Below are 27414 nucleotides of genomic sequence, written 5' to 3'. Positions count from 1 at the left end.
GGGCAACGTCCTTGCAGACGGCCAATTCTCTCACACCAGGTCACTCCTGACACGACCATGTCTGCATTTCCATCCTACAACATCTGGAAGGCTGCTAGCTACCTCACACTGTCCTTGGGACAAGAACCTGGGCTCTGGGGGAGGGAGTGTGGTGCTTTGAAGTGAAGAGCCCCCCCTAACAGTTGCGCGGCTGAGGCGAAATCAACAAGTGTCCCGCATCCAATGATGGGAAAAAGAAGGCACTGCCGCACCTGTTGATTCTCCCACCCATTTTTGATTGGGAAGGGGGAGAGTGGGGGCACGCGCGCGCACTCTTTTGCCTTTCGCTCTGGGGCTCCTCCCCCGCACGTGCCGCGGGACCAAGCGGGGGAGGGGGGTGAGAAAGGAGGCGCGAGAAAGGAGGCGCGAGGGCTTTGCTTTCCCAGAATCCCTCCTCTCAGTCAGTCAGTCAGTCCAGAGGCAGCGCGGCAGCCGCTGGGAGCGCGAGGCACCTTCTTCTCCTTCCTCCTCCTCCTCCTGCGTCTCTCTCTGGTGCGCCTCGCGCCGTCCCTCAGCCCGCCTTTTGAGGAGCGAGGGAAGCGGGGAGGGCTGAGGAGATGCCGCCTCCGCTTCCTCCTCCTCCTCCTCCTCCCCGAGTCCCGCGCCTGTGAGGCTGGGCGGCGTTGGCGTTGGCGGAGGATGCCGGGCGCGGTGTCGGCGGTGGCGCCCCCGGGCAGCCCTGTCGGGGCGGGGGGCCTGGCCACGGCGCTGACTTCCACGGCGCCCTCGCTGCTCGCGGCCTCGCCCCCCTCGTCCGCGCCGCTGCCGGCCTCGCCCCCGGCCCCCGAGGCGCTGCTGCTCCCGGCGGAGGAGGCGGCCAAGCTCTACCAGAGCAACTACGTGCGCAACTCGCGGGCCATCGGGGTGCTGTGGGCCATCTTCACCATCTGCTTCGCCATCGTCAACGTGGTGTGCTTCTTCCAGCCCTACTGGATCGGCGATGGCGTGGAGACCCCGCAGGAGGGCTACTTCGGGCTCTTCCACTTCTGCACCGGCAGCTCCTTCTCGCGGGAGCTCACCTGCCAGGGCAGCTTCACGGACTTCTCCAGCATGCCCTCGGGCGCCTTCAAAGCCGCCTCCTTCTTCATCGGCCTCTCCATGGTGCTCGTCATCGCCTGCATCGTCTGCTTCATCCTCTTCTTCTTCTGCAACACCGCCACCGTCTACAAGATCTGCGCCTGGATGCAGCTCACCTCCGGTGAGGCCGGCGCCGCGCGACCCTCTCTCTCCCCTGCTTTCCCTCCTTCCTTCCACACATCTGCATCAGACTCACATTGCACTGGGTTATACGGCTCTGTGGGCTCAGTTGTGGGTTCTCTGCCTTGACATTCTGGGTTATAGGGCTGTTTGGAAGGGCCGTCCCTGTGGTTGTGTGTGTGAAGCCCAAGGGGGTTCTTAAAGGAAAAGGTAAAGGTTTTCCCCAACAGACAAGAGTTCTTTGTCCCACCCTGGTCATTCCACAGATATATACCGCCCTGAGTCGCCTTCGGGCTGAAATGGGCAGGATAGAAATAATGTAAATAAATAAATAAATAAACCCACTTTCCTAGTTCCAACAGACCCACTGCGCCACGCCACCGGGGCCCCCACCAAACAACTGCCAGGCCATCAAATGCTAATGAAGGTATGTCAGTTGAAACATTCACTCCTAGCTCCAGCAGACAAGACTCCTTTGTCCCACCCTGGTCATATATTCCAGTTTATATTCCACAATATATGCTTTGAATTGGGTTGCCTTGCCAGAGTCCACACTGCCATATATTCCAGTTTAAAGCAGATAGTGTGGGATTTTATTCAGCTGTACAGAAGGGGCCCCAGCCTCAGTTTAAAAGCAGATAGTGTGGGATTTTATTCAGCTGTACAGAAGGGGCCCCAGCCTCAGTTTAAAAGCCTCCAAGATATACCGCCCTGAGTCGCCTTCGGGCTGAAATGGGCAGGATAGAAATCATGTAAATAAATAAATAAACCCACTTTCCTAGTTCCAACAGACCCACTCCACCACCGGGGCCCCCACCAAAGAACTGCCAGGCCATCAAATGCTAATCAAGGTAGTCAGTTGAAACATTCATACCTAGCTCCAACAGACAAGAGTTCTTTGCCCCACCCTGGTCATTCCACAGATATATACCGTCCTGAGTCGCCTGCAGGCTGAAATGGGCAGGATAGAAATAATGTAAATAAATAAATAAATAAATAAACCCACTTTCCTAGTTCCAAAAGACCCACTGTGCCACCGGGGGCTCCACCAAACAACAGCCAGGCCATCAAATGCTAATCAAGGTAGTCAGTTGAAACATTCACACCTAGCTCCAGCAGACAAGAGTTCTTTGCCCCACCCTGGTCATTCCGCAGATATATACCGCCCTGAGTCGCCTTCGGGCTGAAATGGGCGGGATAGAAATAATGCAAATAAATAAATAAATAAATAAACCCACTTTCCTAGTTCCAACAGACCCACTGGGCCACCGGGGGCTCCACCAAACAACTGCCAGGCCATCAAATGCTAATCAAGGTAGTCAGTTGAAACATTCATACCTAGCTCCAACAGACAAGAGTTCTTTGTCCCACCCTGGTCATTCCACAGATATATACCGTCCTGAGTCGCCTGCAGGCTGAAATGGGCAGGATAGAAATAATGTAAATAAATAAATAAATAAATAAATAAACCCACTTTCCTAGTTCCAAAAGACCCACTGTGCCACCGGGGGCTCCACCAAACAACAGCCAGGCCATCAAATGCTAATCAAGGTAGTCAGTTGAAACATTCACACCTAGCTCCAGCAGACAAGAGTTCTTTGCCCCACCCTGGTCATTCCGCAGATATATACCGCCCTGAGTCGCCTTCGGGCTGAAATGGGCGGGATAGAAATAATGCAAATAAATAAATAAATAAATAAACCCACTTTCCTAGTTCCAACAGACCCACTGGGCCACCGGGGGCTCCACCAAACAACTGCCAGGCCATCAAATGCTAATCAAGGTAGTCAGTTGAAACATTCATACCTAGCTCCAACAGACAAGAGTTCTTTGTCCCACCCTGGTCATTCCACAGATATATACCGTCCTGAGTCGCCTGCAGGCTGAAATGGGCAGGATAGAAATAATGTAAATAAATAAATAAATAAATAAATAAACCCACTTTCCTAGTTCCAAAAGACCCACTGTGCCACCGGGGGCTCCACCAAACAACAGCCAGGCCATCAAATGCTAATCAAGGTAGTCAGTTGAAACATTCATACCTAGCTCCAACAGACAAGAGTTCTTTGTCCCACCCTGGTCATTCCACAGATATATACCGTCCTGAGTCGCCTGCAGGCTGAAATGGGCAGGATAGAAATAATGCAAATAAATAAGTAAATAAATAAACCCACTTTCCTAGTTCCAACAGACCCACTGCGCCACCGGGGGCTCCACCAAACAACTGCCAGGCCATCAAATGCTAATCAAGGTGGTCAGTTGAAACATTCACACCTAGGTCCAGCAGACAAGAGTCCTTTGTCCCACCCTGGTCATTCCACAGATATATAAACCCACTTTCCTAGTTCCAACAGACCTCACTACCTCTGAGGATGCTTGCCATAGATGCAGGTGAAACGTCAGGAGGGAATGCTTCTCTAGAACATGGCCATATAGTCCGAAAAAAACCTACAACAACCCAGTTTTCCCCTAGCATTACGTCCAGTCGTGTCCGACTCTGGGGGTTGGTGCTCATCTCCATTTCTAAGCCGAAGAGCCAGCGTTGTCCATAGACACCTGCAAGGTCACATGGCCAACATGACTGCATGGAGCACCGTTACCTTCCCACCAGAGCAGTACCTATTGATCTACTCACATTTGCATGTTTTTGAACTGTTAGGTTGGCAGAAAAAGGGGTTCTTGCGGGAGGACTTTTCACCCCCCCCCTTTTTTTATAGAGTTGGAAGAGGCCATCTAGTCCATCCAGTTCTGGCATGCATGAAAAGCACAATCAAAGCACCCTAGACAGATTTTTTTGGTAGTGTCAGGAGCGACTTATTTATTTATTTATTTATTTATTATTCCAACTTATATGTTGCCACTCCCCTGGGGCTCAGAGCGGCTTACAAGAACGGCTAAAATCTAACACAATTTAAAAACAATTTAAAACAATTTAAAAACAGCAATATCAAAAATCAAAGACCTGTCGAAACAGGCCTTTGAGAAACTGCAAGTCGCTTCTGGTGTGAGAGAATTGGCCGTCTGCAAGGACGTTGCCCAGGGGACGCCCAGATGATTTGATGTTTTTATCATCCTTGTGGGAGGCTTCTCTCATGTCCCTGCATGAGGAGCTGGAGCTGATAGAGGGAGCTCATGTGCCTCTCCCCAGATTTGAACCTGCGACCTGTCAGTCTTCAGTCCTGCCGGCACAGGGGTTTAACCCACTGAGCCACTGGGGGCTCCATATCCCAGACAGATGGCCCTCCAGGGCCATTCCATACAGCCATATAACCCAGAATATCGAGGCAGAAAATCTCACAATTATCTGAGTCCACACTACCATATATTCCAGTTCAAAGCAGATAATGTGGGATTTTATTGAGCTGTGTGGAAGGGGCTCTAGAACCCTTCCACCAGCCATATAACCCAGAATATCAAGGCAGGAAATCCCACAGTATCTGAGTGGGGACTCAGACAACCCAGTTCAAAGGAGATCATGTGGGGCTATAGGGCTGTGTGGAAGGGCCCTCTGTGTGGTTGCAGTTGTTTGTGTGAAACCTAAAGGGGTTATTGGGGGAGGACTTTCTTTTCATAGAGTTGGAAGATGCAGGAAAAGCACAATCAAAGCACCCCAGACAGATGGCCATCCAGGGCCCTTCCACACATCCATATAACTCAGAATATCAAGGCAGAAAATCCCACAATATATGCTTTGAACTGGGTTGCCTTGCCAGAGTCCACACTGCCATATATTCCAGTTTAAAGCAGATAATGTGGGATTTTATTCAGCTGTGCGAAAGGGGCCCCAGCCTCTGTTTAAAAACCTCCAAGGAAGGAGCTTCCTCCACATTCCTAAGCAAAGAGTTTAACTGTTAGGGTCAGGAAGCTCTTCCTAATTTTCAGGTGGAATCCCATTTCCTGTCATTTTAATCCATTGCTCTGGGTGCTAGAGCGCTTCAACACTGCCACATAATTCAGAATATCAAGGCAGATAATCCAAGTTATCTGCTTTGAACTGGATTATCTGAGTCTACACTGACACGTGATCCAGTTCAAAACAGATAATCTGGATTTTGTGCTGTTGAGTAGAAGGAGCCCTACAGCCCTTCCACACAATCATATAACCCAGGATATCAAGGCAAAAAATCCCACAATATCTGCTTTGAACTGGGTTATCTGAGTCCACACTGCCATATATTCCAGTTCAAAGCAGATAATGTGGGATTTTATTCGACAGTATGGAAGGGGCCTAGAGTCCTTCCACACAGCCCTATATCCTAGAATATCAAGGCAGAAAATCCCACAATATCTGAGTGAGAGGTGGAGACTCAGACAACTCAGTTCAAAGCACATCATGTGGGGATATAGGGCTGTGTGGAAGGGCCCCTAGTCCCCAGGGCAGCAGGAAACAAGCCTGTTCCCTCTACCTTATGACAGCCTTTCAAATGTTCTCTTGTCTCCTCTCAACCTTCTCTTCTGCAGGCTCAATATGCTTAGAGACTTCTCTATAGGGAATAGATGGGGATTTGCCTGGGAAGCTGATACATCAGACTTTGCCCTCTTTTCCTCCCAGAAAATGAGGAAAGGTTGGAGAATGGGAAGCTCAGCCCCATCCATGTCTTTTGCCCCTTCCACACAGCTGCATAAAATCCACATTAAATTGGATTATATGACAGTCTGGACTCAGATAATCCAGTTCAAAGCAGATATTGTCGATGATCTGCCTTGATATTTGAGGTTATATGGCTGCATGGACGGGCCCTCCTAAAGATTTCAGCACTTTTGCAGGCTGGAGAGTAACATGACTATGGACCAAAGTCTTGGGAGAGTTTGCTTGGTGTGTTTGTGAGAGAAAATGACTGCATGTGGGAAAGTGTGGCGGCTCTTGGATGGTTCGAGGAGATGTTTGCATAGAGTACTGTCGAAAATGAGAAATGCGATGCACGCGTTGTGCACATGGGTCCGATGGCAGGGCTCATTTAGACAAAGTGGATGACCGAAGCTTTCTCGCTGTAACATATTATAGTGTCACCGATGTGAGGAAGCTGTCAGGCAGCGTGTCATAAATGTGTGTCTACCCAAAAGGAGAAAGAAGCCTTTGCTATGAATAGCAGAAGCGGCATTTTAGATCAGGGACCTGTCACCTGGCAGAGACTGGCGCTTAAATAAAGGTCATAGGGAGTGAGGACCTTGAGGGATGCTTTGTAGAAACACTGAAAGACGAGGCAAAGTTATTCTGAGCTTGTGGCACCTTTGGTGCAGCTCTCTGTGACATTTGCTGCGGTGAATGTGCGGTCTTGTTCTTCATGCTGAGTTGCCAGGGGGCCGAGACCTATCAAGTCTTAACTCTCCTCAGCAAGGATTGATTTCTCCATCTGTGAGTAGGGAGCTAGGAGTCATGCAATCCACTCCAGAAAACATTGTCTCAGGTGCAAGCCCTACTGTAGTCTGCTTGGTGCTTAAGTCCCAGGTAAGTGGCACAGGATCACGGCCTTAATCTGGAACCGAGGCGTGTGGCACTTAATGTCTCCCTGAGAGCAGAATGTGCACAAACATGGATTCTTAAGTATCTTCAGGGTCCTGTTCTCGCTTTTCAAGTACAAATAAAGCTTGTTGCCAGTTTGCGTAAGAAGCAATACCTGTGTTGCTGTGTGTGTGTGGGGGGGTGGGGGTGGGGGTGGGGGTGGGGGGTGGGGGGGAGGACAAATGAACAGCAGAAGCTGTTTACTATTTGACATTTAAAACACCTTTAAGAGGCTACCATTTGTATTGACAGGCCTGGGTCTGCTCATGTTTATCATGTTATCATTAATATGAATTAGATTATTCATACGCAGTTGTTCACCAACCTCTAATATATAAAAGAAAAACTTTCTGGGTTTTATTTCTGGTGTTACCCCATTTTTGAGAAATGTTTAAGACAATTGACTAAAATGTCTTCGTTTAAACTCTAAAGATATATAATTGTTCACATCTAAAGTCCAGGTAACAAAGGGGAGGACAAATATGACAGAGCACTGAATTTTCTGGAGGATTTGGTCATTTCAATAATTACATATTTTCTTAGTATATGGAAGGAGGAAGAAACAAATCAAGGACAAAGAAGGCAACAAAAACTATTTTCAGGGGATAGAAAAAGTGATTAATTTGGTGAAAGATGAGTACATGAAATCCAATTGGAAATTCAGCTTGATTGTCTGCCAGCAAAAGAAGAAAGGCATACCAAACAGCTTTCACTGCAGGAATGATTGGTTAAAATGAGAAAGCATTATCTTCAAAATAGGTGTTCCTGAGTTATCTATTTGAAGTTAAATATAGTTGCTATAGCTAGTCACATAGTAGTGGTTTCTGCAGAGCTGTGTGCTCTGCAGGCTTAGGCTGTCATTCAGAAAAATCCTGATTTGAATTTTAATTCTACTGTATTCATAAGGAGATGAAAGTTAGTAAATACTATTGTTTGTTTGAATCTTTTTGCATACAATTCGGCAATTGTTGAAAATGATTCTGGAAGTAGTGCTGTCGCTTCAGGCCTGATTCAAGAGATTTTAACAATTTAGACTGAACTTCGATTGTAGGAAATAAGACAGTTTCACATACCTAGGTAAATCTATGTGAAAGAGACAGCTAATCAGATGGTACATTGTACAAACAACCTTGTGTTTGTAAAATGTACCACCTGATTTTTTCTTATTTGAATTTTTGGAAAGAAGAAAAAGGTGCGAATTATCACTCCTTTAGGTTTTTCTCACCTGTAACCAGTGAAAGAATTCCCCCCAAAAAATCTTTCAGTCTATATTGAGTACAGTGGATGCATACTTTTGTTATGATGGACCTGCAGATCAGCTTAGAATCCCTTGTGTTCATTACTACCCAACCACTGCCTTCCCAGATGCTGGTATCTTTATGGGTAATGTTTTACTTAATACACATTAACAAAAAAAAATACATGAAAGCATCCTGCTTCATCCCTTGATTGTTCCAATTTCTTCTGTAATGGGTTTGATGAAAGGCTGACAGATTTCAAGAAAGGTGCCAATGTTTTCCGATCAGTCTGAGAGAAGTGCTAAATGTAACTTAGACCCCGCTTCTGATCAATTTTGGAAGTGAGACAGCTGACAGTTTTATCATTTTGAATTAAATCTTATGCTCAGTTATGTGGTTTGTATTTGACAGATGGGTGGATTAATATGCACCAGGGCTGTTTCCTCCAATTGTATAAGCATACTTCAACTCACAAAACCTTTGACTTGGGGGACGTCTATAGGGCAGAATGAATGCAATTTGATACCCATTTAACCTCCATGTCTCAATGCTATGGAAATTTGGGATTTGTAATTTGGTGAGGCACACAGGGTCTTTGACAGAGAAGGCCTTGTAAAACTACTACTCTCATGTTTTCATGGCATTGAACCAAAGTAGTTAAAGTGGTGTCAAAGTGCATTAATTCTACAGTGCAGATGCACCAAAAGAAAAATCCCTTTCCCAAAGGATTCTTCTTCTTTTTTATGCTTTCCTAGCCTTTTGCTGTAATGGTTTAAGCATTGGACTAAGACTGGAGGTCAAGTTTTGAATCACCCACTGGGTGACCTTTGGTGAATCACATACAGCCCCCATGATAGGAAGCCTTTGTTAGTTGCCATAGATTGGAAATGACTTGTAGGCACACAAAAAAGACCTCCTTTTCCTTCTTGTCCTCCGTTTAGGATGGTGAAGGAAGCCTGGAGAAACATAGACTTTTGATGTTAGGCTGCAGTATATACATCTGTAGAAAACTTTGAAAGAATGTAATTCTTTAGCTAATCCTAATGGTGCTGTGTGTGTCTTCTGAGAGAAGGGAAAGCAAACAGAAGCTGTCTCCAGAATCCCTTACTGAGCATGCTGTGAACAGGAAAAAAAGGGGGAAAGGGGTGAGAGCAGATGCACTTACCTTAGCAGCTACCTCCTAGCATGTTGCAAAAGCATCGATCCACAAGAATGGAAATCATAAGAAAAGTGAGGAAAATTCATTTTTCAAAAAGCTGCCAAATGTTGTCTAGAAAATGGTCCCTGCGTTTAACATGTTCATATTGTTAGTTTTAGAGAAACACATTGATATTTATATAATATATATTTCTTGGTGCGGGAAATATCCTGATTTTTTCCCCTTGTCATTTCTCCCTTTGGTATTAGATTTATAAAGAAATCATGCCCACATTTAGTTCATTAATTGAATTCTTTGAAGGAATCCAGATAATTTTGCAAGACTTCCTACTATGATATACAGAAGTTTGGTACTGAAAGTAAGTGTTTGAAACATCCTTATGAAGTTTTGGTTTTCACTCATTGTTTCTGCTCCTTTAGTACAGTGAAGAAACACTTGTGAATTAACATATTGTAATATTGTATCCCTTAAAAATTGCTAAGCAGTGGTAACATTTGTAACTCACGCAGTGGGTTAAAGTACTGAGCTGCTGAGCTTGTTGATCGAAAGGTCGCAGGTTCGATTCCGGGGAGCGGCGTGAGCTTCCGCTGTCAGCCCTAGCTTCTTCCAACCTAGCAGTTCGAAAACATGCAAATGTGAGTAGATCAATAAATACCGCTCCGGCGGGAAGATAACGGCGCTCCATGCAGTCATGCCAGCCACATGACCTTGGAGGTGTCTACGGATAACGCTGGCTCTTCGGCTTAGAAATGGAGATGAGCACCACACCCCAGAGTCAGACATGACTGGACTTAATGTCAGGGGACTACCTTTACCTTTTTTAATGTTCAATTGAGAAGCATACCATTTTTTTTAAAAAAAACTCAGCACTTCAAAATATTTCATTTTCTGTTTGGATGGATGTTATCGAAGTGTTTACCATGCTTTTACAGCAAATGGACAGTGAAGATTTAAATTGTTTGCTTTTGTTATCTTAGGCAACAATGAATTTCTTCAGTTGTTTTCGCTGCTGTTTGTTTTTCATGCTTTTTATTCTTAGTGGAATAGTTTTGCATTTTGGGATGTTTTCACAAATAAAACTGCATCAAAATCTTGAGTTTTTATACTGGAAAACAATAGTAGCATTAAACATATTGCAATATACATAGCTTTCTGCATAAAAAATATCTTGGCATTTTGCAGAAAATCAAGATTTTTTCCCCACAAAAACATTTTTTCATTTTTAATGAATTCACACAGTATGATTCTAAACTCTTGAAAATAGTAATGGTTGCCCATTTTTCATTGAACACTAGAAAAATTTTGGGTACGTTTGTGAGTATTCAGCCCTGTTGGACAGACAACAGTGGAACTTTAAAAGCAACCAACCAGAATAAATGAAGATATACATTTAATGCCTTTTTTTAAAATAAAGGGAGCACACAGTATTATGGTGTTACTGTTTTCCCCCTTAAAATTCTTGCAGGTAGAGAAGAGGTAGAATATTGCTTCATTTTTTGTTGCTTGGTTAATATTGCTTCATTTTTGTTGTCTTCCTGCACGGTTCAATATTAAGAATTTGACATTTGCTCTTTGTATGAACAGTTGCTTATGGGCACTAAGTATTGTACAATGAGGAATCCTTTGGGAAGTACAGAAGGCTCAGGATTATCATTGATAATAATTAAGGGCTTTACCCATGCTGACTTTACCCATGTAATTCAGAGAGAGAAGAATGATTTCTCAAGCTGTTTTAATTAATTATGTATTACATATTCAAATGGAGGTCAGAGAATGAGCTAACGATATCATGAGTTTCAGAGAAAAGCTCTATGAAACTGCCTGTATCTTCCCTGTAGTGTTGAAAAGCAGTCTAAAGATTAAAAAAAAATTTTGTAAGGCCATTGCATTCTAGTAAACTTTCCTGAATGTCTGGCTGGAAAAATACTAAAAAGAAGTTGAAAATTACAATGCCTTGGTTTGATTCTTTCATTGGTTCTGTGGTGCGAATATGAATAAATGCAACACAATATATACAGAAAACGAGCAGTGAAAAAAACTGATTTCCTTGGTGCATTCTATGCCTCAATTTGACAATAGTCATATGCAGCACAAATAAGGCAAGTGGGGCTTTAATATCATGTGTGAAAATAGCCTAGGGATGTGATTTTAGATTAAAGCATAATTCTGTGCATAGTCTGATTTGCTGTCTTAATACTTCAAGAGGGGCAATGGAGCCTTGGCAAAGGAACCATGAAATGCTTCTTTATAGTTAACGTATTTACAAACTTGCCATATATAAAGCCAAGCAATGTGTCCAATCTACCTGGTATATTTTGATTGGCAATAGCTTTGTGCCTTTTCAGCTGTGCTTCCTAAGATCTGTTTAACTGAAAATATAATGGACTGAATTAGCTACATTAAAATCACACACTATGCTATGCCCCTGTCCCAGATACTTTAAAGAACTATGATTTCATGTTTGCTTGTAGCACCTCTATTAATATAGATTCCTAATTGTACTATCGTGAGCTCTTGGTATTTACTGTCGTTTAGTTCTAGAACCCCCACATCCCACGAATAACAAAATCTGTGGATGCACACATCTCATTATATACAACTAGCTGTCCCCTGCCACGCATTGCTGTGGCCCACTCTGGTGGTCATGGGGGTTCTGAGTGGGAGGTTTGGCCCAATTCTATCGTCGGTGGGGTTCAGAATGCTCTGTGATTGTAGGTGAACTATAAATCCTGGCAACTACAACTCCCAAATGTCGAGATTCTATTTTTCCCAAACTTCACCAGTGTTCACATTTGGGCATATTGATTATTTTTGTAGAGTTTGGTTCAGATCCATCATTGAGTCCACAGTGCTCTCTACATGTAGGTGAACTACAACTCCAAAACCAAAGGACACTGCCCACCAAACCCTTCCAGTATTTTCTGTTGGTCATGGAAGAACTGTGTGCCAAGTTTGGTTCAATTCCATTGTTGGTGGGGTTCAGAATGCTCTTTGCTTATAGGTGAACTATAAATCCCAGCAACTACAATTCCTAAATGACAAAATCATAATTTTTGAGTGATAGTCACTCCTTGTGTAGTGAGACATTTTGTTGCCAAATTTGGTGTGATTTCGTTCATTGGTTCTTTTGTTTTTAGGGTACTCATTACGCACAGAACATTTATATATATATAGATGGCATGGTAAAAGGTGTCATATATAAAATGGCAAATTATTTGAAGTGATGGGAAGAGTCTGAGGATCTGTGAAATGATGGAGGGAAGGCTGCAGCATAGTATGCCTATTTATCAACCTATTACTTGGGATGTGGCAATATTGGCTTGGTTTTTGGAATATTTTCATGCCTCAATTGCAAGCTGATTTTGCAATGATGCTGTGGTCAGTTCATTACCTGGTGGTCAGCTCTGGTGAAAAGCTTTCTATATTAATCTAGTCTAAGCACAGTCCACCACCAAAGCTATAGTTGAAGCCTTACCAGCTTGGTAGACCCTACCAGTACATGTGATCTGGTGGCATAACCTTCAGAAAGCAAGAGATCTGCCTTTAAGAGTAAGGATAAAGAGTAAGCCCAAATTGATATGAGCAGGAAACAGAACCTCTCATAGCACTAGGAACAATCAAATATGCGGTGTGCTAGCTTCTCAGTGGTTAAGAACATTTCAGATAGATAGTAGGTTTGGTTTGCATTTCATGGATGTCCTCTGGATGCCTTTGCTATTCTCACACTTGAGCCAAAAGTCTGACTAGCTGCTCATGATGAGAAAGCGGTCCCCACATGAGGGCAAATCCTGCTTTGCTTTCAGTGAGATGGATCCCTTGAGAAGTATGTACCAGACCCCTGTGAACAGAATATAGAAGTGCACTGTGTGCTTTTGCAATTTACAAGCCCTCTTTTCATGTGCTATTTGCTCATCATAATAACTACCACAATTCTTGTTGTTCCTAGTAAATTATGGCTTTTGAGTAATACATTTCCTGCAAATTAACTTGTGTGAACTCTTTCTCTAAACATAATAGCTAACTGTGCCTTGGAACAGTATTGTACTTTTGTTAAAAGCATTGTCTTTCCAGTATAAGCAACTAATCTTCTCCGGGAAAGTGTATCTGAAAATACTGAGGCTGACCTCTAATCTAGCAAGAGATTAAAAGTTAATTCTATTTTGCAATTACCTTCTTACGTATGTCTAAGACTCATGAATAGGGAAATGATTGGCTTGTACTTGAAGAATGGTGTGTGTTTTCTTTCCTACCTCCTTTTTAAAAAAAATTAGTGAATTTCTCACATTTCACCGAGAACAAAGAGACCACATTTTGTTTGAAATGCTTTTGTGATTCCTTCATGAGTCAAGGAAAGCACTAACCTGACTTCCTACTGAGTTAATAGGCACCAACAAGGAGAGGTATGTGAAGCCAGCATGAGGCTTGAAATGCCAAGATGGTCTTGGCTGATAGAAATGGAAAATGCCTGGCAAAAGCTGGAGAGCTGGGAAAGACAGAATGCATGTTATCACAATATTGTTAGTATGTGTAGCTGAACCTACTGGCTGTTTGGATTTTTGTTCATGACTCTTCACCAGAGTGCATGAAGCGGGTGTTGAATGCTAGACCCAGAAGTTTCTCCTTCAATTTTCTCTTGTCTTTGTGTACCAATTTTCTAATTGAGATTTTGTATTACATGAAGACAAGTATTCTCTTTAATAACCATATCTTAAGATGATCACCAGAATCCTTGACTGCTGAAGCCAGAGCAAGATGAGAAGAGGAAAAGAGTACAGACCTGAGCAATGGATTCATAAATTGTGGTTTATGGAGTAATGGATGAACCTTGGATGTGATGAGACTTTGAGAACTAAACTAAATATGTTAACGTTCTCTATTTGGAAATCTGGACATCTCTCTGTGTGTCTCTTTCTCTTTCTTTCTTCAAGAGCAATTATGGGTTGGGCTTGCTCTTCAGATTTATGATTTTCCTACTTTTCTTGATAGTTGGGTATATATGTCAGGGGGCCACGTGCATGTGATAGAATCTTAGGCTCCTTCTACACATTCATATAATCCAGATTATCAAAGCAGATAATCCACATTATTTGCTTTGAACTGGATTATATGAGACTACACTGCCATATAACCCAGTCTAAAGCAGATTATCTGGGTTGTTGTAGATTATCTGGATTTTATATTGCTATGTGGAAATTGCCTTAGGCCTCTTCCACACAGATGCATAAAATCCACATCAAACTGGATTATATGGCAGTGTGGACTCAGATAACCCAGTTCAAAGTAGATATTGTGGAGTATCTGCCTTGATATTCCGATTTACATGACTGTGTGGAAGCGCCCTTCATTTATACAAATGAAGACAATGTACTGGAACACTTTTATTTGCAATGAGAATTGAAGAAGCTAGAAGCATGGCTAGAGCTTGGGACATGGCTCTAATGATTCAGTCATGTGCTTTTGTAACTTAAATTGCCCACCCTTGCTCTTACCCACATTGCAGTGGTGAGGAATATGTAGGTCTTCTATAGAACAAAGGAAGGTTTCAATGTGGAGAGATTGGATTGGGAATGCAACATAAGAGAAAAAAACTTTAACCTCTCACTCATTCATGGTTTAATCAACACTCCTTTCTCTCTCACACACATCCCTACATGCATAGCCTGAGAAATCACAGGATTTTTTAGAATGCTTTTGACAGGATGTCAGTTGTGGTATAAAGAAGAAAGTGATGGTAGTGTCCTGAAGTAGTAAGTAGGACCCAACCACTCTGAACTGCAGTGTGCCACATTTCAGGTTGGTATAGATCACTGCTGAATGAGCCTGATGCAAAACCTTTAGATTTGGGGTTTTAAGGAAAAATATATATTTATATCTAACATTTCTCCGAGTATGTGAACCAGGTTGTCTGAAAACACAATTTACATCTGAATATAGATAAAAGCATCCTTAGTGATTTTTTAAATAAAAAAAACCCCAATTGAGCTATTATATTTAAAACAGCACATTTAAATTAAAAACCATTTAAAAGATCAAAAATAACAAATGAGATTAAAGTGTGCTGCACTTATCATTGGTAAATATTTGTTAGCTTTTCTAACCCTATTGAAATCTAGATGGAATACATCTGAGAAGATCAGTGTGTGAGGTTTATGGGAAACCTTTGGGAAACCTCACACTGTGCTTAGAGAGGCTATCAAAAAAGAAACATCATTTCTTTCATAAGGAAATAAAAAAGTAGTGGGTCAGTTATGTAAACTAGGTTCAGAAAAAGCTTTTCAAAATGAAGACATAGTATCTAAGTTTCTTATTGTGAGGACATATATATTTAGGTTTTAAATGTTGAGCCAAAAAGTACAAAAGGATTTTTGATATGGAGAAAAATAAAGATGACTTATATCTCTAATGAAAATCTCATATGTGATGAGAATCCATGGTTGAAATATGTACAAACCAACAAGACTCTTACTGTGAAAAATAGTAAGGCCACAATATTGAGAATGATACATATATCAACTTGTTCTCACTCAGAACTAAATGAAGATATGTGAAAAAGCTGCAGAAGTTGTAACTAGTAGCTGGCATACGACATAAAGGTATTACTTTGTGAAACACGTCAATTCCAGTTATTTTGGAAGAAATTTAGTTATAATCTTTACATAGAAACACGAGATAGTCACCAAAATCAATTTATTTTCAAATATTACTGTCCATCTTTGGGAGGACTAAATGTTCTTAGGAAATGCAGGAGGCAAGGAATAAAAAGAAGTTGCTGTAGTTTGTTGGCAAGACAAACAAATAGATTGGTAGGCTTTTAAATCCTTTATTAATTCCCGAAAAGTTACATTACAATAAGATATACTCATTGAATGAACTGGATTTAGCTACATATTGTTATATTGCCAAAATGTAATAACTAATAGACAAATCTTTTTAAAAGTTTAAATAATAACGATGACGACGATGATGATAATGATGATGATGCTGGGGGAAATGGAAAAAAGAAGAGGGGCCAACCAAGGGCAAGATGGATGGATGGGATCCTTGAAGTGCCTGGATTGGCCTTGAAGGAGATGGGGGTGGTGACAGCTGACAGGGAGCTCTGGCGTGGGCTGGTCCATGTGGTCATGAAGAGTTGGAAATGACTGAACAAATGAACAACAACAACAACAACAACAACAATAATAATAATAATAACAACAACAATTTTATTTCTTATCCACCTCCTCATGGCTTGAGGTAGGTCACAACAAAGCTAAAACACATAATCATTATAAATATTATATAAAATACACATATTAAAACATATTTCTACAAAACGCATATATTAAAATACATAGAACGAAGACTGAAATATAGTGAACACAAGGCACGAGTTTAAAATTCAAGATTAAATTGACTGGGTAGGTCTGTCAGAAGAGATAGGTCTTCAGATGTGTCTTAAATTCTGACAGCTTATTTATCTGTCAGAGCTATTCCAGCAGGTCCTTCCACAGTCTTGGGGCGGCTGATGAAAAGGTACTTTGGGTGACAGTTGCCAGTCGGGTTCTGGCTGGTTGGAGCAAGCATCCTGCAGTGTGAGGGGCAGATTGTATTGGAGAAGGTGATCCTATAGGTAACCAGGACCCAAACCACTTTGGTTTTTCCCGAAAACTAATTGGTATCCAATTGGGTGACTTTAGAATAAGTGCAATGTAGTCACTCCTGAATCTTCCTTCTGGCTGCTGTATTTTAAACCCACTGCAAATTCTGAACTTGGTACAGAGGTAGCCCGATGTAAAGCACATTGCAGAAGCTCAGCCTTGAGGTTACCAGCGTGTGCACTATTGTCTTTAGGTCCTCCAAATCTTGGAAGGGGTGCAGCTGCTGTATCAGCCGAAACTGGTAGTCAGGACTCCTAACCATCATATCTACCTAGGTTGACATTGGAAAGACAATCCAGGAGCACTCCCAAGCTGCGGACACAGTCTTTTGGGGGAATGTGGGGGAAATCCCTCCTCCCCCTTCCACCTCCAGATGCACCAATTTCTTGCACCAGAGGGGACCTGAATGGGAGTCTGGAGGGGTGGGTGTGGATGCCATCCCACTCCTCCAGGCTTTTCAAAGCCTGAAGAAGCAAGTTCGCAGTCCTGAGAATCAGTCCACACAGGCCCGGTAAGACCCAGGACATTCAGTAAGGCCCAGATCTAATGAGGTATGTAATTAATACTGAGTAAACCAGGGAAAGCCCGGTTTGCTCCAGATTAAATCACTTTTACCGGATGTGTCATTTGTAAAACGGAGAAAGGTCCCGCATTTTGTGCCTGTCTGGATGGGCCCCCAGCTTCTACCACCAGGGTGCTGGCTGCAACTGTTAATGTCTGGCAGGACAATTCTATTCAAGTCTATTCAAAATGAAATTTCATTACACCCATCCAAAACTGTCCATCAAGGAACTTTATCTAATTTGGGTCAAGCATAGAATTTTCAATATGAAAATGCTTGTTTGTTTTAGAATTCAGCACCATCTTGATCAAGAAATAAGACTGATGCAACATTTCAGTTAAATGTAGATCGTCTTCCTTTATTAACTCTTGAACTTCTCTGAACTGTATAAAGAAAATGTATTGAGACAGAGCCAAGCTGTAATTAGTTCTTCTACATAGAAGGAAAGGAGTCAGCAACAAAGATGACAAGCTCATATTTTGCCAAGGGACAGAATCCATAATTTCTCTCTCTGGGATTTAATCTAACAGTCTTGAATTAATACTTCAGAACGCTATATTACAAACTTTCTTTGAGAATATACATTGCTCTAATTTTCTCTGAGGTGTAATAACTGTTTAGTTGCTTCCACACAGGGTCCATAATGCAGGAGCTCTGGCAGTTTTACTGGAGGCGTCCAAACGATGTCTCAGTTAAAACTGAATTAATTCAGGACAAAGCAGGAAAGCCCTCATCTGTCCTGAAATAATTTGATACTGCATTATACCCGGGTCTTTCTGAAAGACCCAGGTCTTCCTGAAAGACCCGGGTCTAATGTAGTATGGCCTTGTGGGGAGTGACCCCTGAAAACCCTAAGGGCACCAACCTCCTCCCCAACATGTCTCTCTCAATCTGATTTATCCTTCTTCTTCAAATCAGCTTAATTCTTTGGATGTTAGGCTGCTGTTGAAACTATATGCCAAATAATGGAGTTATAAGACAGTTGTAATCATCCTGACTTATTGATGTTCAGTTTACTAGGGTCCTTTTTATTTTTATCTGTGAATACAGAACACTTTTAAGGCCTTCACTTCAGTTTATAACTGTTAGGTTGGCAAAATTTTGAAAGAGCTAAAAGAAGGTTGCTTTGGATCAAAATGACACATCTAACGCTTAGATACCATTGAAGTCTTAAAGCTTTTTCTGGAATGAATGTTCCGCCACATCAAAAGTCTTCTTATTCTTTGTGCTGGGGCTTTTTTGTATAGGAGGGCATACTGTGTTCCATGCACAGGGCTTACCTCAAATTATGTCTTAACCAGATTTAAGTTTCAACAGCATCAATGACCTGCAAATACTGCAGTAACAAATTAATAGTGTGCAGGTATGAAGTAGCAGGGTTCCTTTGGAAGAGGTTTCACCCACTACTGTAAACACGTCCCTACCAAATTTGTAAAGTATGTTCGGTCAAGCCTTTTAAAGTTTGCAAGCATGTTTTTAAATCTTGGTACATAAATGAAATCAGCACTGATGCCAGTCAAGCACCGAAGGCCTGGGCATTCACCAGTTGGGGTGCCAGACCTGAGAAGGGCCTCTTTCACATCCTCACTGTTTATTGTCTTCACTAGAAGGATGTGGTCCCAAGACATTTAGAGCTTTAGATGTCATCACAAGTATTTACAATTAAAACTAGCATGATATGATGTATTGGTGATGCTCCAATAATTCAGCTGCCATGTTTTTGCATTAGGTGTAGCTTTTTGAGTTTAGCAGAGCCAAGTGTCTTGATCTTTTGTCTAATCACCCAGCTGTGCTATTTGCAGCTGTAATCATGAAAAGGTTTACTTTCATGAGCTCACATGGATTGATGGATTGAAATGATACATAGGAGATATGATAGCCATGTATAAATATGTGAGAGGAAGTCACAGGGAGGAGGGAGCAAGCTTGTTTTCTGCTGCCCTGGAGACTAGGATGCAGAACAATGGCTTCAAACTACAAGAGAGGGGATTCCATCTGAACATGAGGAAGAACTTCCTGACTGTCAGAGCTGTTCAGCAGTGGAACTCTCTGTGGTGGAGAGTTCCACTGAAGATGTGGGTGGTTGAATACATGGATACAGAATCTGTGGATTTTGAGTGCCAACTGCATTTCTGTATTTTGTCTGATTAGAATTGCTTTGTGATCATAGCTTACAAATCTGCCTCAAATCCCAATTAAAGACAATTCTGGTTAATATTACTCTGAGCTTTGCTATGCATACTTGGAGCAAACTATTGAAATTATGTGGAAAAAAGAGGGGACAAATAAGTCCATGAACCTTCCTCTATCTCCTGGCAAGAGTAGTCTTTGTTTAAGTTCTTGTGTAGAAAATAAGAGGGATAGATGGATGGGGAGTTTGCTTCTGCATAATGTATGAAATGCTTTTAAAACCATTAGCATGGTTACTCCTGCTTTTCTTCATTGACATGATCTGTGCCATGTAGAGCTATAGTAAATAAAACCAACTGGTACAGCTATTTCCATGAAAATTCAACAGGAGTGGTTAGTTCCAGTTTGGAGACACATTAACAGCAAAAGCAGTGCTGCATTTCCTATTCGAATGTTCAAAGACACAACTCCATTTTTGGGGGGATGGGAATACCTTAATTCTAACAACAGAGTGCCCTGCCACACAAGAGTAAAAGTCACGATGAAATGGGTTAAAATAAGCTGCTTTGATGCAGGTTCTAGTCTCTACCCACCCACCCAAACCCCAGGCTTTCCCGGGGGGGGGGGGGGGGGAGGAGACTATATGTCATACTGATTGAAATTGGGCCGGATCTAATGGAGTATTTAACGGTTTATTCTGAATTAATGCATTTTTACCAAAGGCATTGTTCGGATGCCTCTGGTAATAACTGAGACAGGTACCGCATTTTGGGACTGTCTGGATATGCCCAAACACAGCAGCAGCACTATATTTAAAAGTGATTTCAGTGTGAGCCTCAGGATGCATTGATTCAGCAATCTCAGAGTTTTAAAATCACCTCAGTGTAACTAAGGGCTCTTCCAGACAGCGTCTTAGAAGCGAGAGTTCTTGCTTCTTCAAGAAGGGGACGGCTTCCAGATGATGTCCAACAGAAAAGCAATTGCATTCGCCTCAAAGCAGGAAAACTCTGCTTTGTAGTGAATTTATTAGATAGCCCATTAGACTGGCATCTTTGTGAAAGACCCAAGTCTAATAAGCGATGGCCTTTTGTGGACAGGCTCACGGAGAGTCCTGGAACTTCCCTGCGGTTTTTCCAAACACCCATCCCATAACTTCTGGGCTCCTGGAGCCCAGAAGGTGCAAGGTTGCCCCCATCCCTCCCAAAACCCCTTAAAAATGGGAGGGGATGGTAAAAACAATTTACTGCCCCCCATTAGGCCTTGCAGCACAGTTTCTGGGATGTATTATTATGTGCAAAAAACCAAGGGGGAGGCAGGAGAGATTTCCCCCCTCCACCCGGTTCCTCGGCGTAATTGGTACATCCTGGGAAGTATGCTGCAAGGCCTAATGCAGACTAGTAAGTTAGTATTCGTCCCCGTTTTTAAGGGGTTTTTGGAGGGGGTAGGAACTGTCTCCTTGTTCTCTCGAAAGGTTTCAGGAGGACATCTGGACACCTGCCCCAGAAAGAACACACTTTCTGGGATGTGTGTGGACTAGAAGCTAGGAACTTTTGTGTTTTTCAAATGCGATAGATCCCAGATTAAACTGTTGTCTGGAACCTCCCTAAGGGCCCTTCTACACTACCATAATATCCAAATTACCAAATCAGATAATCCACATTATCTGCTTTGAATTTGCTTATCTGAGTTTACACTGTCATATAATCTGGTTCAAAGAAGATAATCTGTATTTTATATGGCAGTGTAGAAGGGGCCTTAGTATCAATGATATGAATTATACAATGTTTTCCTGCTTTGTCCTGAATTAATTCGCTTTTATCTGAGGTGTTGTTTGGATACCTCAGGTAAAAGTCCGAGAGGGCTCGCATTTTGAGCCCTGTGTGGATGGGCCCTCAGTCTACATTACCATACAATCCAGTTCAAAGAAGGATGTAGACTTTTTCCAGGTAAGGGCCCTTCTACACTGCCATATAGAATCCAGATTATGGTTGCCATATAAGCCCTTTGTTTTGAGGGGGAGTGGGGGTGGGAATCCATGCCAAAGAGGTTTTTTAAAACCCGCTTTGGCATGGATTTTGGTGCTGTCTGGAAGTGCCCTCATATAGTCCAGTTTAAGGCACATAATCTGGCATCAGATCCTGGGATATAGGACAGTGTATAAAGGGCCTCAGGCAGCAGATTTTGGCATGTTCTGAAAAAGCAACAGACTTGTAGTTTTTTCTTTCTTTCTTTTTTACTGGCAGGGATGGGTAAATAGTTTATGAAAATGGCTGCCTCGTGTATCACAATAATGTGTTCGGATTCTATGTCAGGGCACATCTATGAGTCAACACGATGGGATTATGGAAGTTGTAGTTTGATAATGTCTTGTGTGCTGAAGTCTGGTGAGGCACCAGCACTGTTTGGCAAAGGCTAGTGCTGGTGCCTCACCAGACGACAGCACCCAAGATTCCATAGCATTAAGTCATGACAGTGAAAATGGTTTCAAGCTGTGTTAATTCTATAATATAGATCTACCCATAGTTTTATTTAATGCATGACCTTCTTCAAAAAAATTCCCTCGGTGCATCCAGAAGCTACTTAATTTTTTGTCCCAGTGGGTCCTTTAGCCTCTTGCTGCTCAGCTATAACCTTGATGTGTTTTTGGGGAGCCACTTCTCCTCTGATTCCAAAGACAAGCTACAAAGGTTTATTCAATTCAGTACAAGCGAATGCTTCAAAGTGTGCAAGCATAAAACGTACAGAGAAAGCAAGATGTCTTATATAGTTTGACGGCTATTCAAAATTCCCGCTCCCTTCCCTAATTGGCTGAGAGGGACTGGTGTAGATTCGTGCCCTGCTTTTCTGAGAGAGCTGCTGACATTGCCGCCTCCAGACAGGGATTCCATGATGGAATGTCCCCCAGGAGTAGGTGTCGCTTGTGAAGACAATGCTAAAGAAATTACAATGAGCTCTTCATTAGCTCAACTGTCCAATTCCAAGATTGACAACGATAGACGCTTCTGTGGTTTTGTTTTGGTAAGCAATAGGAAGCCTCTTCCTGTTCAATGGCAGACAACAGAAAACAAGTACATACAAAGAGTTTTCAGTCCAGATTTCTCTCCCTTTTGGGGAGAAAAACTCATATTCTGCACTCTTAATGTTGTTGGAATAAAAGCAGTGCTGGCATAATGACTTGAGGACTGAGATTTGCTTTTCCAAGCTAAGCAAAAGTGATAGTGCAAATTAGAAAATGGGCTCCATCATGCTCAGTAATTTACATTTCTGGCTTTATAGTAACAGAATATGGGGAAAATGTAGAAAGCAGTCTATGTATAAAAAGCACCATTCCCAGCCCTTCAGTTTAGTCCTTATATGTTCTCTGTAAAATGTGGTCACTAAATGGAGCAAACTTTTCCAGAAATAAAGTCTTGCTTTGCTGACATAGTTAGTGAGTTGGTTTTGGGGTTTTTTTTAAAGAGTGCCCCGCAATTACAAGTGAAATTAAAAATGAAAACCCAACATATTTTAATCTTGTACAATATTATGCACAGCCATCTGCAGTATGACAAGTAATGGCATACATATATCAATATATTGAATTGTTATTCAAGTCAACATATTCTGTATGGTTTTCTCTCTGCATTAATGAGAGACTCGGTTCTGTTTTGACATCTGTCATGTTGTAGTAATGGTATCTCTGTTCATCCAAGAGCAAAATGATGGTCACTCTGGAAGGCCCTTTATCGTGTATGGGGGATTATAATAAGATCAAACTCTTAGATTTCATGCCATTGTTAAAAGGACACAGATGAAGCTTGGTATGGGCAAAATGAACCCTGGAGAACAGTAGTGATTACAGACACAAATTCTGTGGACAGTGATCACCAGTCAGGGTTTTAGCCAGGAGGGAGGGTTAAGGGTTTTAGCCCCCCTGAAAGTGTTCTAACCCCCCACCCCAAACCTGATTTACTCGTGAATTTTAACTGCTTCCACAGTCCAAGAGGCTATGGCCCTGTCACCAGTATGGCAGGCATAAAAAGCATGAAACCTGCAGGCAAATTCTATCCCCTTTAGCTGGTCGCTAGGGCATGGCAGTTCCTTTTTTCCTGTTCAAAGTGTCAAAAGCTCTCCCAGGTGGAATATTGGTCTCCTGAAACCCTATCAGGAAGGACATAGGCAACCATGAGGTTGCTGCTTTATTCTTCCCAATTTGGGAAATACTTGTTACTGCATAGTAAATGAAGGAATATTCATTTGCTTTCTGCACAGAAGTACCCCTTGGTTTTTCCCAAGGGGTACTTCTGTGCAGAAAGCAAATGAATATTCCTTCCATTTCTACTTCTTAAAGTTCTCTAGTGGTATAGGAGCCTTCTGTGATCACTACATTAGTCCAAACAGCAAGACATCCCCGCTATCTTTACCTGTCTTTACGCTATACATTCATGTATACGTCTAGAAATTTTAGTCAATAAATCGAACCCAAAAAATCCTGGGTTGACTTATTGATGGGTCAATGTGAGTAGTGTTCTTTCACTTGTATCTAAAGAAGAACCATTCCCTTCTTTGAGTAGAGTGGCAAAAGGAGGCAGCTTAGTTCATCATGGGAGAACCTAAAAGACATGGTACTGCATCTAGCATTTTTGAATATCTAGATGGAAACATGGTGGCTGTCCCCCTGAGGTCGCATTGGTGCTTTCCCCTCTATGGAATGGCCCTATCATATCAAAATCCATAATTATGTCCCCAGAATCTGCCCTCAACGTATACATGAGGTCAACTTGTACATGAAAATATGCAGTACTTAGCTGGATCATTTATCATCCAGTACTTAGCTGGATGTAGACCTGTAGTGCATATCTTATCCAGCAGGGGGAGGAGAGAGGCTTTCGCAGTCCATGGTGTTGATCTCTGGCCCCTTCTACAATACCATATAACCCAGATTATCAAAGCAGATAATCCACAGTATCATCTTTGAACTGGATTATGTGAGTCTGCACTGCCATATAATCCAGTTCAAATTAGATAATCTGGATTGCATATGGCAGTGTAGAAGGGACCTCAGAACTTTGATCAGGTAAGGCAACTTCATGAAAGGGTAAATTCTTGTGGGGTCATGTATTGCAAGTATAATGCTGAGTACAGAATTGTAACAGCCCCCTTCCTTCAGTAAAATCTGCCTATCAGCTATATCCTTGATATTGGGAGTCCTAGGAGACTGTATGTGTAATAGATTAGAGAGACCACAGAGCCACTTCTCCACCTGATGCCTTCCGGGTGTCTTGGCCCCTTCTACACTGCCATATAAAGTCCAGATTATCTGCTTTGAACTGTATTATATGTCAGTGTAGATTCATATAATCCAGTTCAAAGCAGATGATGTGTACTGTCTGATTTGATAATTTGGATTATATGGCAGTATAGAAGGGTTCTTAGAATTAAATCCCCATCATCCCTAGCGAAATACCGCCCTTAGTCAGAGGAGAATGTTTCCATTTGTAGGGTATTTGTTCTGAGGACTGTAGAAGTAGACCATGGCTTGGTAAGAGAAGCGGAGTCTTGAGGTAATTAAGGATTAGCTACACCCCAATCAACTTTATGTCATCTGTACAAGTACAATATATATATGTATGCAGGTGATGCCAGAAGTAGTAACTTGTACATCATGTTGCTTACCTGCTTGTTTAACTCAGGATATCCACTACCTCAGTGATTCTCTTGGTGTTTTGGCCACTATAGTCAGAAATTCTGGAAACTGAAGTCTGAAACACTTGGAAGACTGGAGTGTGGGACAAAGTGAGCTAGCACATGCCCAGCCACTTGAAGATCTCCAGAAAGAGGAATATTATCTTAATACACCTCCAATATGAAGGGAAGAGTGTGGTGAGGTAAAATTGGCAAAACTTTACCTCCTTGGTAAAGTTGGCAGTCTGTTCCAAATTCTGAGTGATGCTATTTACTTCTAATTGAGCATCTTAAGGGTATCCTAAATATTATGTTGACAGACAATCTTGTGGCACATTGGAATATCATAAGGGAACTGATAGCAAGCTGTAGCTTAGCCGACAAACTTCTGCTGTTCCCATATGTCGGAAGAAAATTAATCTCCTTGTGTGTTCAGGTTTTCAGTTTCCATTAAAGTGGGACTCTAGAGAGTAGGGCAGCAGGCTGATCCTCCCAGTGTATTTCCTCAGAAAGCTTTTCCTAATATATCACACTCTAGAGGAGCTGAATATTCATAGCTAAAGAAACTGGTAAGTGCTTAGCAGAGGAAGGCTTGGAATAAAATTGTTGCTACAGACAAGTCTAGCGATAAGAACTATCGTGTCTGGCTGATCTTTTATGCGCTCTTAATATGGAAACCAGTAGTCTGCTTGGATCTTAATTTAGCTAGGCAGAGCAAGTCTTCCAGTCGGCAGGAGCCAACTGTTGGATCTGGCACTGAGGTGGCAGCAAATACACTGGTTAATTTAACAGTTATGCACGTAATCCCTGTTGATTTAGGCATGCCTTGCTCAGTTGCACCCGGCCTGTAGATGTTTGGTGGGGGCAAGGAAGCACATCAGAAGCAAGGTAATGATTTGCATTATTGGCAAGCTGCTCCAGCGTCTGTGTGTGCTAAGAATGGAGATAGATGGCTGGTGTTTTGTTTGTTTGCTTGCAGAGAGCTGAAGGTGATACATGAGAGGCATAGGCCAGGATCCAATTGTGTACTTCTGCTGATGGAGTCAGTTCTGTTTGTAGAACTGAGAGCAACCATGTTTTTTTATCATCAGCCCTTCGGCATCCTCACCAGGACTGTGTCTTTCTATTCTGTTCAGAATCTGGAGGTTTCCCGGCCCTTGGACCAGTCCTGAGGGCATGAGAGGGGTGTGCATGGTGGGGGGAGAGCCCTATATTATTGCTCTTCTTTTTTTACCTTCCTTAGAAAGTTCATGGTCACTGTGGGTTTGGCCACCTAATGAGCCAAATGATATGCTATGATAGTCTATGTGTCTGTCCTCCCATACCAGTTCAAAACAACATGCAGATAAATGGTTCTATCATCATTTCTTTCCTCCCTCTTTCCCTTGCATGCTTTTAAAAACATTTTTGCCTGATGTGTGTATGATTGAAAACCTTTTTTTTTTACAATTTTCTTTCCAACTTATAGTGTTCTAAAGGCGCAGGGTTTACTTGGCACCTATGCCTTCCTCTGAAGCTGAGAGAGTGTCACTTGCCCATGGTCAGCCACTGGTTTTCAGTGGCTAAGAAAGGATTCTCCAGACACCTAGTCCAACACTAGAACAACTGTACCACCCTGGCTCGCTTAGAAAACTTCCACATTAGGTTTTGTGCCTTTTTAGTTGGTCTAATAAAGATATTACCACAGTATAGACTTATTGTAATTTATTGTAACAGTCAACATTGCTTCCCTTGAATTTGCAGTTGTCTGTGGCATTCCTGCAGTGCACAAGGATTTTGAAGATTTTTAATGGTGTTTACAGAACTTGCAAGACTTTCTTTGACCAGAGATGACAGTGGAAAAGAAAATATGAGGATGTGTGATGTTTATATTCTTGCAAGTTGTCATACAAAGTAATACTTTTGGCATTGTCACCTACATCTGGAAAAAAGACAACTATAAAATATTGCCAGTCTTCAAACTGATTTCTGTTGCAAAAGCAATTATTGGGTAAAATACATTTCACATCAGCAAGAAAACCTTAGGTGTGTTTCTAGAAAGGCATGCTTTTCAGTTGTTTATTGTTAGGAAGCCCACAAATCATTAAAGTATTTGTATGTTTTTCCCCAAGGGATTTGGCGGTACAGCTTGGTACAGTCACATTCTGGTCCCTCCCTTGCTTACACACGTAAAGTAGATGGGACATAGGGGAAAATTGGAACAAATGCATAAAGCAGAGAGGGAAAATACTGCTTTACCACACTCCTAGGATATGCAGGCAGGGTGGAGAGGGCATTAGTGA

At 42.2% G+C, this 27414-nt stretch overlaps 1 protein-coding gene across 2 annotated transcripts in view; it reads left to right on the top strand.

The window, feature by feature from the left end:
* The first annotated feature begins 376 nt into the window (after positions 1–376).
* The window catches only part of LHFPL3 (LHFPL tetraspan subfamily member 3), a 292593-nt gene continuing 265555 nt past the window's right edge, over positions 377–27414 (top strand). Inside the window, exon 1 of one of the 2 annotated variants that reach the window (XM_060778345.2) lies at positions 377–1237. In XM_060778345.2, coding sequence (XP_060634328.2) covers positions 679–1237 — 559 coding nt within the window. In that variant the 5' untranslated portion in view covers positions 377–678. The remainder of the gene's footprint in view (positions 1238–27414) is intronic. The other variant, XM_060778343.2, reaches the window with a different exon arrangement.

The sequence above is a fragment of the Anolis sagrei genome, chromosome 5 (genome assembly GCF_037176765.1).
Source record: "Anolis sagrei isolate rAnoSag1 chromosome 5, rAnoSag1.mat, whole genome shotgun sequence".
NCBI lineage: Eukaryota > Metazoa > Chordata > Lepidosauria > Squamata > Dactyloidae > Anolis > Anolis sagrei.
This window is presented reverse-complemented; position numbering and strand designations above follow the sequence as displayed.